At 37.8% G+C, this 12919-nt stretch overlaps 1 protein-coding gene across 2 annotated transcripts in view; it reads right to left on the reverse strand.

The window, feature by feature from the left end:
- WNT5B (Wnt family member 5B) overlaps positions 1-12919 on the reverse strand; it is a 157392-nt gene that overhangs the window by 73061 nt on the left and 71412 nt on the right. For both annotated transcript variants that reach the window (XM_074194997.1, XM_074194996.1), the window contains one exon: positions 1696-1815. In XM_074194997.1, coding sequence (XP_074051098.1) covers positions 1696-1815 — 120 coding nt within the window. The remainder of the gene's footprint in view (positions 1-1695; positions 1816-12919) is intronic.

The following is a 12919-nucleotide window of genomic DNA, read 5'->3' on the forward strand; positions in this document are numbered from 1 at the left end:
GGGCATATAAGCCTTGAGTGAGTTCCATGAAGAAAACTTGGCATTCAAGAGTGTTACTGACCCCTTTTATTAATTATCCACTAGCATAATTAACAAACTTTGTTTCTTGAACTTTTTATGTTTCAAAATGCTGAGCTAACTCATTTAAATGTTCTATATCTCAGTTTCCCTACTCAAGGCCATGAGGATCAAATGTAAAGCACAAAGTTTAAAAAATGTTAGGTACTAATAATTGCATAAAATAAAACAAAAAGGAATACTAAGGAAACCAATTAAAATGGTTTTTGGTGTTTTTGCTACCGTTATACATCCTTACAATCATAAAATAAAGTTCATAGACCCTGGGTTAAGAACTTCTACTTTAGGGGATAATTTCATCAAATCATATTAATGTATAGAGTTATAGTTTATTAGATTTGATTACTTGAGATTATGATCACATAGATGATGACTTTTTGATAGGACAAGAAAGTAAATGCTTTTTGCTACTGGATGTCTAAGTATAAATGTAAGCATTCTTGATAGTTTTCCATAAAGGCCTTATGAAACAGCTAGATGTCATACTGGGTAGAGCACTAGCTCTAAAGTTAGGAGGACCTGAATTCAAATTCAGCCTCAGACACTTATTAACTATGTGACCTTGGGCAAGTCTTTTAATCTGACTGCCTCAAATCCAGGGCCATCTCCAGTTGTCCTGATTCATATCTGACCATTGGATCCAGATGTCTTTGGAGAAGGAAGTGAGGCTGGTGGGTGACTTAGCACAGCACCCCTTCACTCAAATCCAATTCATGTGCTTGTCATAGTATCACCTCCCTGACATTATAGTCTTTTAAAATGAAGGAACTAAATACTGAAGCTTCCCTGGGAAACTTTTCAGGGACCAAATCTGAATCAATATTTTTTTGTAACCATGAAAGGCAATCTAAATGGAGAAAGGAGGTTGAAGAATGGAAAGAAAGCAACTTTAAAGTTGACTAAAGGAACACAATAAAATTAATGTATTCACACAGACATTTATTTAAAACCTATTATATGCATTGTATTAGATGTTAGGGAGAAAGAAGATGAGGGAGAAAATGGTCGTTTCTTCCCACTTGGGCATCATTTATTTGGGGTAATTCAACACACCCAAAATGGGTCTGGGACTCATTGATTTCCTCAGAGAGTTCAGGTTGCAATTCATCCCTAACCTTTTGCCTTTTATCCTGTATATCTCTTACGTCTTCCCATAAGTTTGCCACAAGGTCCATTCAACACACTGGAGGTCTTTGTTGCTTTCTTCTAATTTTGCAAGAGTACATGTATTGCACAATGGCTGTCCACTTGTCTGCCATCTCTTTCCCTCATAATGTGACCAACCCACCTTCTCTCTCTCTCATTCATTTCCTGATGATACCTTTTACTTCTGTTCATATCCAAAGTTCATATATTGCAGTCTATTCTACCCAACTCTCTCTATTGTCTCTTCATGAAAATCATTTTAAATTCATCGCACAAGTGTTATTTTATGTCTTGCTATCATTTAGCCCCATTGATAAAATGTTATTTTTTTTTTATAAAAAGAATGGCCTTTTCTGCCACAAGAAGCTTGAGGTCATAAATAATATAATTAGGAGAAATGTTTAAAATGTGCCGGTGAGATAGAATAAGAGTTAGTATAATAAGATTAAATGAAACAAAGTATATACTTACTAATAGATCATCATCTCTTTTTTTATACTGGTTCTTCTTCCAATCTTCTTTATTTATGTTGAGGGTACTACTATCCTCCCAGTCATCCAAATTCATAATTTTAGAGGTGTCCTTGATGACCTAGTAGTAAAAAATAAATTTTTCCTTTATATATGTGAAGATATTGAGGCACAGAGAAGACTGTTGTGAGGATCAAATGAAATCATGCAAACTTAAAATACTCTACAAATGTGAGTTATTGGCTAATAATATTAGTTCATACCTTTGTTGTGTTTTAAAGTTGGCTAAGGCACTTTACATATATCTTCTTGTTTGTTCCTCACAACTACTTTGTGAAGTGCTATTTTATTTTAAAGATAAGGAAACTGAGGTTTGTTAATAAAAAAGCTAACTACTCCATGATCTAAAATAAATCTTTTAGCTGTGAATCCTGTTTGATCACAATATCACTCTGCCTTAAATAGCAAAAATTAAAAACAATTCTTCTATCATTAACAGACAATTATTCCCTTTCAGCAAAGGAGTTGTCCTTTGAAGGGTCTGCCTAGAACAATGGCAGCATAAGATCCATATTTAGCGTCTTGTGTTTGCTGTGGACAAAATTACAGGTAAAAGGAATAAAGTCACCTTTCTATATATAGCTGGCAACTGAAAAATCTAGTGACAAATAGGATTTAGGTTAACCTGTTAGTAAATATCTTAATGGATACATTTCCATTGTAATATTTCAATATAGAATTTATTGTGCCTAAAAAATGATGGAAGAGACAATTTCAAAGAAATCTGGAAAGGCTCCCATGAACTGTTGGAAAGTAAAGTGAGCAGAACCTGGAGAACAATTTATATAAAGAGTGCCTAATTATTTTGCTCTTAGATGAAAGGAAGTTCTACTATATATCATTCAATAAAAACAAAGGGCAAGAGGGTGGCTAGGTGGCACAGTGGATAGAGCACCAGCCCTGGAGTCAGGAGTACCTGGGTTCAAATCCGGTCTCAGACACTTAATAATTACCTAGTTGTGTGACCTTGGGCAAGCCACTTAACCCCATTGCCTTGAAAAAAAATTTAAAAAGAAAAACAAAGGGAAAGTCAATCTTTCAGAGCAAAATTGGAGCATCAGAGAATTTCAGAGTTAGAAGGAACCTCAGATCTCAAGTTGTACCAGCTGATACAAAATTTTCCCTGAAATACACCGGCCGAGTGCTCCTTTAAGCTTTTGTTTGAATACTCTCAATGAAAGGGAATTCACTATTTGTTCTGGTAGTCCATTCCATCTTTTTTATAGTTCGCATCATAAATTTTAATAATTGACTCTTTGACTTATGAAAAATTCCAAATCCAACACACAACACACCACAGATTCCTGTATTCAATATTCTTTTGTTTTCTAAAAGAATTTAGGACTGATTATATATATTTACATACACAGACTTTTATATACATCTATCTATCATCCATCCATCTATCTACCTATCTATCTACCTATCTATCTATCTATCTATCTATCTATCTTATCTATCTATCTATAATGGCACTAGTGAGTCTCACAGATATAAAAGATCCTGCTTTATGGAACTGTCTTCATTTCTATCACTAAATGCCAGACCCTTTAGGGTTAAACAAACCCCACAAATTAGGCTAAGAAAATTCTTAATGATGTAAGAATCTAGGCACCGTTTCAGGCTTGGAAGACCACTGTTGCCTCTTCCTCTCCTCTCCATCCTCTTTATCTCAGAAAAGTAGGAGTTACTATGTAGGCTACTGAAGAAACATCACCCAGATGAGGTAAACTGACCCAGTTAGCTTCCTTTTTTTTTTTGGCAAGATAATAGGGTTAAGTGGCTTGTCCAAGGCCACACGGCTAGGTAATTATTAAGTGTCTCGAGGCTGGATTTGAACTCAGGTACGTCTGACTCCAGGGCCGGTGCTCTATCCACTGCGCCACCTAACTGCTCCCTGCTTCCTGTTTTTTGATTGGTTTTCCTTTGACTTCTGATGAGACAGCTAGGTTCCAGTAAACTGTGCATTATTTTTCCTGAAATTGGACAACACCTTGAGAACATGACTACATTTCAAGCAGGCATCCTAGAGAAGCATTCATATGTCATTATCAAGGCTCTAAACTAATTCTTTCCCATTTCTTGGTATATATCTATTGTTGATATATCTAAAAAGCTGCATCTGTAAGAAATTCCCAGAGTTGAGATTGACTTCCTACCCTGCCATTAGGGCCTTAAACAAGACTTTGATGCCAATCTGTTGTCTCATATGCAATACAGCTGCTTTCCCTTTTTAAACTCTTATAATGGTATTACTAAAATTTTCATTTCATGATAAGAAAAAAACAAATCTCAGCTAGATGTTTCAGGCCTGAATACAATGTACAAGTCTATAGGACCTTTTCCTTTGACTCAGAAAACCTCTAATCAAACCTCATACATTCTTTATGTTAATGTGTTGTCATTAGAGGAAAGAATGGAATAGAGGAAGACTTTTTAAAATAATTTAGAGAGCCGGGCCTCTAAATGGGCTGAGCCCATGTAAACCCTAAATTGTGAAAACTATTCTCTCCAAAAAATTATATGCATGGAGAAAGCATTTTCCACTAACCTTTAGGAGTTACCTGAAAGGGGAAGGTCCCTATTGTGTGAAGATAAGGAAGAGGATATCTGGCAAGATTTAACTTAATCTTCACAACCTTTCCATGGTATAAGGTTATGTTCCCACCATTGCTAGATATACTTCTTCCTATATACACAGTCTTTCCTCCCTCAATATATTGAGCATATATTTATCAGACTTTCTTCTCTTCCTAGAACATATATAGTAAGAGTGTTATATGCATGAGATCTCTGTATTTTGTAAAATATTTCACAATGAGGGGTATTCATTAAGAATTGATGATATAGGGCAGCTAGGTGGCTCAGTGGATAGAGCACCGGCCCTGGAGTCAGGAGTACCTGGGTTCAAATCCGACCTCAGACACTTAATAATTACCTAGCCGTGTGGCCTTGGGCAAGCCACTTAACTCCATTGCCTTGAAAAATCTAAAAAAAAAAAAAAAAAGAATTGATGGTATAACTATATTTACAGTTTTGATTCTCTAGAAAAGATGTCTCATCCTTCTCATCAAAACTATTTGGTCATAAATACCTTTAATGGATTTGTAATCTCATCAGTTTGGATATTGTCTCCAAGGGTGTAGATTGTAATCCATCGTACTTGTGCCTGTCTTTTGTTTTTTAGGTTTTTTTTTTTTTGCAAGGTAATGGGGTTAAGTGGCTTGCCCATGGCCACACGGCTAGGTAATTATTAAATGTCTGAGGCTGGATTTGTACTCAAGGTACTCCTGACTCCAGGGCCGGTGCTCTATCCACTGTGCCACCTATCCGCCCCTTGTGTCTATGTCTTCTTGTAAATTCTCTTCCCAGACTGCTGGAGGTGTTCCTCTAGAATTATTAACCTGAGGTCATGGAACCCATAAGGAGTTTGTAGGTAGATTTCAGGGAGTCCACAAACTTAGGAAAATATTACATCTTTATTTTCACTAGCTAAAATTTGGCATTTTCTTCCATTATGATTTTTTTTAACTCACATTATTCTGAAAAGGGTACTGTAGGATTCTGCAGACTATCCAATGTATCTGTGACACAGAAAAGATGAAGAATTTCTCTGGATCTTTTGATAATACATACGAGTAGAATGTTTCCATTGATTATTCCCTCCTCCTTTCCACTGTGCCAACTAGCTGCCTTGTCTGAATAATAGATATTTTTAGGTATTTTTTAATCTACTTGTTGCCCAAGTGGCCTATTTCCTTTCCTAGTCATTCATCTTTCTGATAATACCCTTATGCACGTCTATATAATTCTTCATAGATAATATATTGAAGTCTACTCATATTCCTAAGTAAGCAATTTAGTCAGAGTGGTGGTCTTGGAGTCAGAGCATGTGGTCCATGGCTCTTCCCCTTTTTTTGGCAGCTAGGTGAGGTAGGAGATAGAGTGACCAGCCCTGGAGTCAGGATGAATTTAAATCTGGTCTCAGACACTAGCTTTGTGACCCTGAGAAAATCAGTCACTTCACCCTGTTACCCGCAGTTTTTTCAACGATAAAATGAGTTGGAAAAGGGAATGACAACCTGTTCCAGAATCCTTTTCAAGAAAACCCTAAATAGGGTCACGAAAAGTCTGACATGACTGAAAAACAACTGAATGACAACTGCAACTTACATCAACTACTCTATCACCACTTTGGGATACCTCAACAATAATTCTTCAAACTGTTGTGTTCTATTATTTGCAGGTGTAAAGCATTGTTAGAAAAATATCGATATTAAAAAAAGGAGAAAATTTTGTTTCAGGGAAAAGTTTGGAATTATTGGGGAAAAACTTCCTTTCCTAAAAGTAATCTAGTTTTTTTCTCTTCCTTGTATCTAATTCTGATTTCAGTTCATTGTCCATCTATAGTTCCTGTCAAAAATATAAGAATAAATCATTTCTATGGTTTGTCCATCTATAGTCTGAAAATTTTGTCATTCAGTTGTGTCTGATTCTTCATGACCCCATTTAGGGTTTTCTTGGCAAAGAAACTGGAGTGGTTTTTCATTTTTATCTCTAGCTCATTTTACATATGGAGAAACTGAGGCAAATTGGGTTGAATAACTTACCCAGGATTAGATAGCTAGTATGAGCCTGAGACCAGATTTGAACCCAAGAAAATGAGTCTTACTGACTCTAAAACCAGCACTCTTTCCACTCTTCCAACTAGGTGCCTTGTCTGAAAAATAGATATTTTTAGGTATTTTTTATCTACTTGATAAAAAATGCACATACTTTATATGCTGTTCAAAGACTTTTAAATGAGTTCTGCAATCATCTTCAGAGGGTCCTACAGAGATTAAATCAAAATGCCTATTTGCTACTAACATCTTATATGTAGTGCCTAGGATTTAAAGTTGGCTGAACCTTTGAAGGCCATCAGATCCACTCTCCTCATTTTACAGATGAAGAAACTAAGGTACCAGAGAAGTTAATTGACTTGTCCAAGGTCAAACAGTCAAGTGTCTGAGGCAGGATTTGATGCAGGTCTCACTTGACTTGGAGTATAGTGGCTCATCTACTTATTATATGCTATCTCTTTGTCTTGTTTACTCACCACTTAAGGCAACCACTGTTACTCTAGGAAAAAAGAAATTTGCTCAGGAGTCCACTGGAATTAGACCCAGAGCTTTCTTGCTATCGACCTTCTGAATGAGGAAGCTCCTTTTACCAATGTAGGTTGGTGTCTTCTATCAAACATGTTTCATTTAAAGAGTTCTCTACTCTAGACTCAGAAGTTAAATGATATATTGAAGATCATAGAATCAGTGTGGATCAAAGGCAAGACTTAAAGCCAGGTCTTACTGGCTCTGAGGCTAGATCTCTATCCACTTATGCCAAACTGCAACTCAGGAGAGCTATACCAACTTATTTACTTTTACTGGCCATCCAGAATTTAATTAAGATGTATACTCCTTGAGAATAAGGATTATACTAAATACTATAAAAATACTTGTTGGCTGATTAATTCAAAGCTAGTAAAGGATCTTCCCACGATCTTATTGGGTATATTCCCCCATGGGAGGAAGATATACACTCAGAGCACACATGTAACCAGAGGATATGTATGAAAGGGCACATGCCAGAAACTTGGGTGGCCAGAATACATACATGGATGAGGCAGCTCAAATCCTGGATGCTGCAGAACTTTCATTGTCCCTGGTGACATCACTCTTCTGTTGTTTCTTCTATTTGTAACATATCTATGCTTCCCATGGGGTATGTTGTCTTTGGGTAGTAGTGTTGGTGCACCTTAGTATCTCCACTGTTCTCATGGTCATCATACTTCTTTCTGTTACCATCTTCTAAAATTGAGGTTTTTAAGGTTATCTTCTTAATTTCCCGCTCCTATCTATTATGGTCCAGTGAATAGAAAACCTCTTTGCCTTATCAATTTCCTTTCTGAAATATAGAATCCAGAATGGAATGCAATTTTCTTTTTTTAATTTAATATTTATTTTTTCTCTTTTTGTACAAATGTTTTTTATACATTAATAAAATATTCTTGTTTAAGAGTAGACAAAATATCCCCTCCCCCAAAAAATATAGACTCGCTTGAGTGATAAAGTAAAGGGGAGAGAAAAAAATTAAAATTAAAATTAAAAAAATAATAGTAAAAATTGTAGTTATGGCCAGGTGGCGCAGTGGACAGAGTACCAGCCCTGGAGCCAGGAGCACCTGAACCCACGTCCAGCCCTGTACACCCAACAATCACCCAGCTGTGTGACATGCAAGCCACCCCAATGCCACTGCCCTGCAAAACCCCCCCCCAAAAAAAAAGAAAGAAAAAAAAGACCCCAAATAAAATACAATAGTAATAATAGTAGAGGTGGCTGGGTGGTGGAAAGAGCACTGGCCCTTGAGCCAGGAGCACCCAGGTCCAATCCAGCCTCAGACACCCAACAATCACCCTGCTATGTGGCCCCAGGCAGGCCACCCAGCCCCCTTTTCCCTGCACCCCTCCCCCAAAATAATGATAATAATAATAATAATAAATAATAAATGTGCTTCAGTCTTTGTTCTAACACCAACTGTGTCGCAGGTGGATCACATTCTTTACAAGTCCATCACAAAAGTTACTTCCATATTTTTCCACCATTGCCATTGCTGATTGCAACTCCCTCCTTTCATATTTCTCCACTACCATGTACTATATTTTTCTCTCTCCTTTCACTCTGACTCTGCTGTAGGGTCGCTGAGTAGCACAGCAGACAGATCCCTGGCCCTGGGGCCAAGAGGCGCTGAGCCCCCATACCACCCCTTAGGCCCAGCATCCACCTGGCCCTATGGTCCCGGACAGGCCATCCAATCCCAGCCCCTTGCAAGAAGTAAAAAAGAAAATGTGTTATATTTGACCACTCTCCCCCCATGGTCCATCCTCTCCTCCTTCATTACATCCTCCCCTTCCCCCTGCTCCCCCCCTCCTTCTTACTCCAGATGTCTCTACCCCATTGAGTATATATGCTGTTTCCTCTCCTAGCCACCTCTGATGAGAGCGAAGATTCCCTCATTCCCCCTTGCCTTCCCCCCTTCCATATCATTGCAATAGCTCATTGTAATAAAGAAAAATCTTATTATATGAAATATCTTGGCCTATTCCCCCTCTCCTTTTTCTTTCTCCCATTACATTTCCCCTTTTTCTATTGACTCAATTTTTACACCATATTTTATTTTCAAATTCAGCTTTCTCCTGTGATTCACCTATAAAGTCTCCTTCTACCTGCTCTGTTAATTGAGAAGGTTCACATGAGTATTATCAGTGTCATTTTTCTATACAGGAATACATGCAGTTCATCATCATTAAGTCCCTCATATTTTCCCCCTTTCCTCCAATCTCTATGCTTTACCTGCATCCTGCATTTGAAGATCAAACCTTCTGTTCAGCTCTGGCCATTCCAACAGGAACATTTGAAATTCCCCTGGTTCACTGAAAGTCCATCTTTTGCCCTGGAAGAGGACATTCAGTTTTGCTGGGTAGTTGATTCTCAGTTGCATTCTAAGCTCTTTTGCCTTCTGGTATATTATATTTCAAGTCCTATGAACTTTTAATGTAGTTCCTGCTAAGACCTGTGAGATCCTGATTGCAGCTCCATGGTATTTGAATTGTGTCCTTCTGGCTGCTTGTAATATTTTCTCTTTGACTTGGGAGTTCTGGAACTTGTTTATGATATTCCTGGGGGTTGTTTTTTTTGGATCTCTTTCTTGGGGGGATTGGTGGATTCTCTCCATTTCTATTTTGCCCTCTGCTTCTAGGATATCAGGGCAATTTTCCTCTAGTAATTTTTTAAAAATGATGTCAAGGCTCTTTTCCTGATCATGACTTTCAGGTATTCCAATAATTTTAAAATTATATTTCATAAATCTGTTTTCCATATCAGTTGTTTTTTTCAATGAGATGTTTCACCTTTTCTTCTAATTTTTCATTCTTTTAGTTTTGAGGTATTGAGTCCTGATTTCTGGTAAAATCAACAATCTCCCTGAGTTCTATTCTTTGTCTGAAGGATTTGTTTTCCTCAGAGAGCTTTCTTATCTCTTTTTCCATCTGGCAAATTCTTCTTTTTAAAGCATTCTTCTCCTCAATAATTTTTTGAACTGTTTTATCCATTTGACCTAAGCTGGTTTTTAGCATGCTATTTTCTTCAGCATTTTTTTGGATCTCCTTGACTAAGCTGCTGACTTCATTTTCATGTTTTTCCTGCATCTCATTTCTTTTCCCAGTTTTTCTTCTAACTCCCTCATTTGATTTTCAAAGTCTTTTTTGAGCTCTGTCATAGTCTGAGCCCAATTTCTGTTTTTCTTGGAGTCTTTAGATGCAGGAGCTTGTGCTTCCTCATTTTCAGATTGAGTGTTTTGATCCTTCTTGGGCTCACAGGCAAAATATTTCTCAATGGTGTTCCTCTTGTTTCTCTGTTTGCTCATTTTCCCAGCCTCTGTTTTTGGGGTGCTTCTTGATCTTTTGGGACACTCCCACAGGGATCTCAGTGTGTGGGGCTCTGTCCTCCCTCCTGGTCTGTGAATGACCATAAGTGCCCCCCTCTGCCACAGGGCTGAGGTGGGGGGGCCCTGCTCTTCTATGGGGGGGGCCTACACTACGATCAGGATCTGAATGTGGTCAGAACCCCAGAGTCCTGTTCCAGGGGCAGAGGACAGAGCTCCACAATTTCTCTTCACTCCCCTGCCTAGGTTCAATGGGCTCATGCCCTGGGGGCTCCTGCTTACCAGCTTTCCCTGATTCAGTTTCCTGGATCTGGATTGCCTTGGCCACACTGCTTTCTGTGTGCTCTGAGGGCTGGGCTTCACGTGCTCACTCTGGCAGAGGTCCCCCCCGCTGTTCCCCCAATTTGTGCCTAGTGCTCCCTGGGGCATAGGTCAGGAAACTCCCTTGCTGCTGTGAGCCACAGCTCCCAGTGCCCTGGGGCTGCCTCTGGGAGGCTGAAGTTCTTTGGCTCTGGTGGGCCACCCCTCTGGTGGGCTGCCCCTCCAACCCCAGGGAGCAGCGCCTTTCTGCTTTTTTCTGGGTTACCTTGAGTAGGAGAACTGCCTCACTGGGTCTCTCTGTGGATTCTGTCTCTCAAAAATTTAGTTAGAGTCCTTAGTTTATAAGTTTTATGAGAGAGCACCTAAGAGAAGATCCTCTCTTGTCGCGCCATCTTGGCTCTGCCCCTCAGAATGCAATTTTCTTGATGTGGTTTGACTACTATAGAGTATACTAGGATTTAGGCTCTCTAGTGCTGCATCGTATACTTCTCTTACTGCAACGTAAAATAATATTAATTTTTTTTTTGCCTGCTATAGTCTAGTACTAACTTATACTGAACTTTCACTAAAAACTCTTGGTCTCTTTCTGTTGAACCATGTCACCATCACCTTTGATTAATGGAATTCAATTTGTATAAGACTTTAAATGTATTCCTTTGGATATGAACAGGAAGTTTTCAGATAAAGAAATCAAAGCTATCTTAGTCATATGAAAAAATGCTCTAAATCACTATTGTTTAGAGAAATGGAAATTAAAACAACTCTGAGGTACCATCTCACACCTGTCAGCTTGGCCAATGTGACAGAAGATGAAAATGATAAAATATTGGAGAGGATGTGGAAAAATTGGGACACTGGTAGAATTGGGAACTGATCCAAACATTCTGGAGAGCAATTTGGAATGATGTCCAAAGGGCAATCAAACTGTATATGCTTTGATCCAGCAATACTGCTACTGGATCTGTATCCCAGAAATATGAAAAAGGGAAAAGGACCAATAGATAAAAAATTTTCACAGCTGCTCTTTTTGTAGGTTCAAAAGATTGGAAAAGAAGGGGATGCCATCAACTAGAGAATGGTTGAACAAGTTGTGGTATATGAATATAATGAATGTACTAAAACATATGTGTGTGTGTGTGTGTGTGTGTGTGTGTTTGTGTGTGTGTGCTATAAGAAATGATAAGCAGGTGAATTTCAGAAAATCTTGGAAAGACTGCAGAATCAAGAAAACACCATGTTAGCAGAATTGTGCAGCAATCAACTATGAATGACTTAGCATTTCTCAGCAATACAAGACAGTTTCTTATTTTATTTTATTTTTTAAGACAGTTTCAAAGTCAAATGCTTTCCACATCCAGAGAAAGAATAAATGGCATCTGAATGAAGATTGAAGCATACTATTTTCACTTTTTTGTGTTTTTTCCTTTTGTTCTGTTTCTTCTTTCACAACATAACTAATATGGAAATATATATGTCAAATTATCTATCATCTCAGGAAGAGGGGAAGGAGAGAGAAAAAACTGAAACTCAATATTTTTTAAAAGGAATGTTAAAAATTATCTTTATATGTAATTGGAAAAAATAAACTGTTTCCTTTTGTTTCATATTACTTGATCTCATATTCTGTTTCTCTTCTGTAATGCACAATCTCCCCTAGTTTTACATTACATGCAAACTTGTTAAGTACCTTCTTTGCCTTTATCCAAGGCATTGACAAAAAAAGTTAAACAATTCAGATCTCTAGGGCAAAGATCTCTTTCAAAGCTAACATCAAATAATTAATGACTTCTCTTTGGATCCAACCATTCAAGCTGTTTTGTCACCTAATTATACTATTGTCTAGCTCTAGCTGAAATCTCTCCAACTTGTTCACAAGAATATCAGGGAAAAGCAGCTAAATGTTTTCTGAAATTTAGGTAAACTATAACTATATAATCTCCTATATCTACCATTCTAGTAAAAATGGTTAATTCAGCATAAACCTGTTCTTGATGAAATCATACCAACTCTTTGCGATTATTGCTATCCTTTCTAGATGTTCATTAGTCCTTTAAAACTGCTTTTAAAAATTTTCTTCAGGGATCAAGGATAACTAGTCTATTGAAGATCTACAATTTTGTTTTTTTTAAAATTAGCACAACATCTGTTTTTCTGCAATTATGTAATATTTATCTTCCTTCACAATCTTTCTTTTTTTTGTTTGTTTTTTTAGATTTTTGCAAGGCAAATGGGGTTAAGTGGCTTGCCCAAGGCCACACAGCTAGGTAATTATTAAGTGTCTGAGACCGGATTTGAACCCAGGTACTCCTGACTCCAGGGCCGGTGCTTTATCCACTACGCCACCTAGCTGCCCCCCCCCTTCACAA

The sequence above is a fragment of the Macrotis lagotis genome, chromosome 7 (genome assembly GCF_037893015.1).
Source record: "Macrotis lagotis isolate mMagLag1 chromosome 7, bilby.v1.9.chrom.fasta, whole genome shotgun sequence".
NCBI classification, from domain to species: domain Eukaryota; kingdom Metazoa; phylum Chordata; class Mammalia; order Peramelemorphia; family Peramelidae; genus Macrotis; species Macrotis lagotis.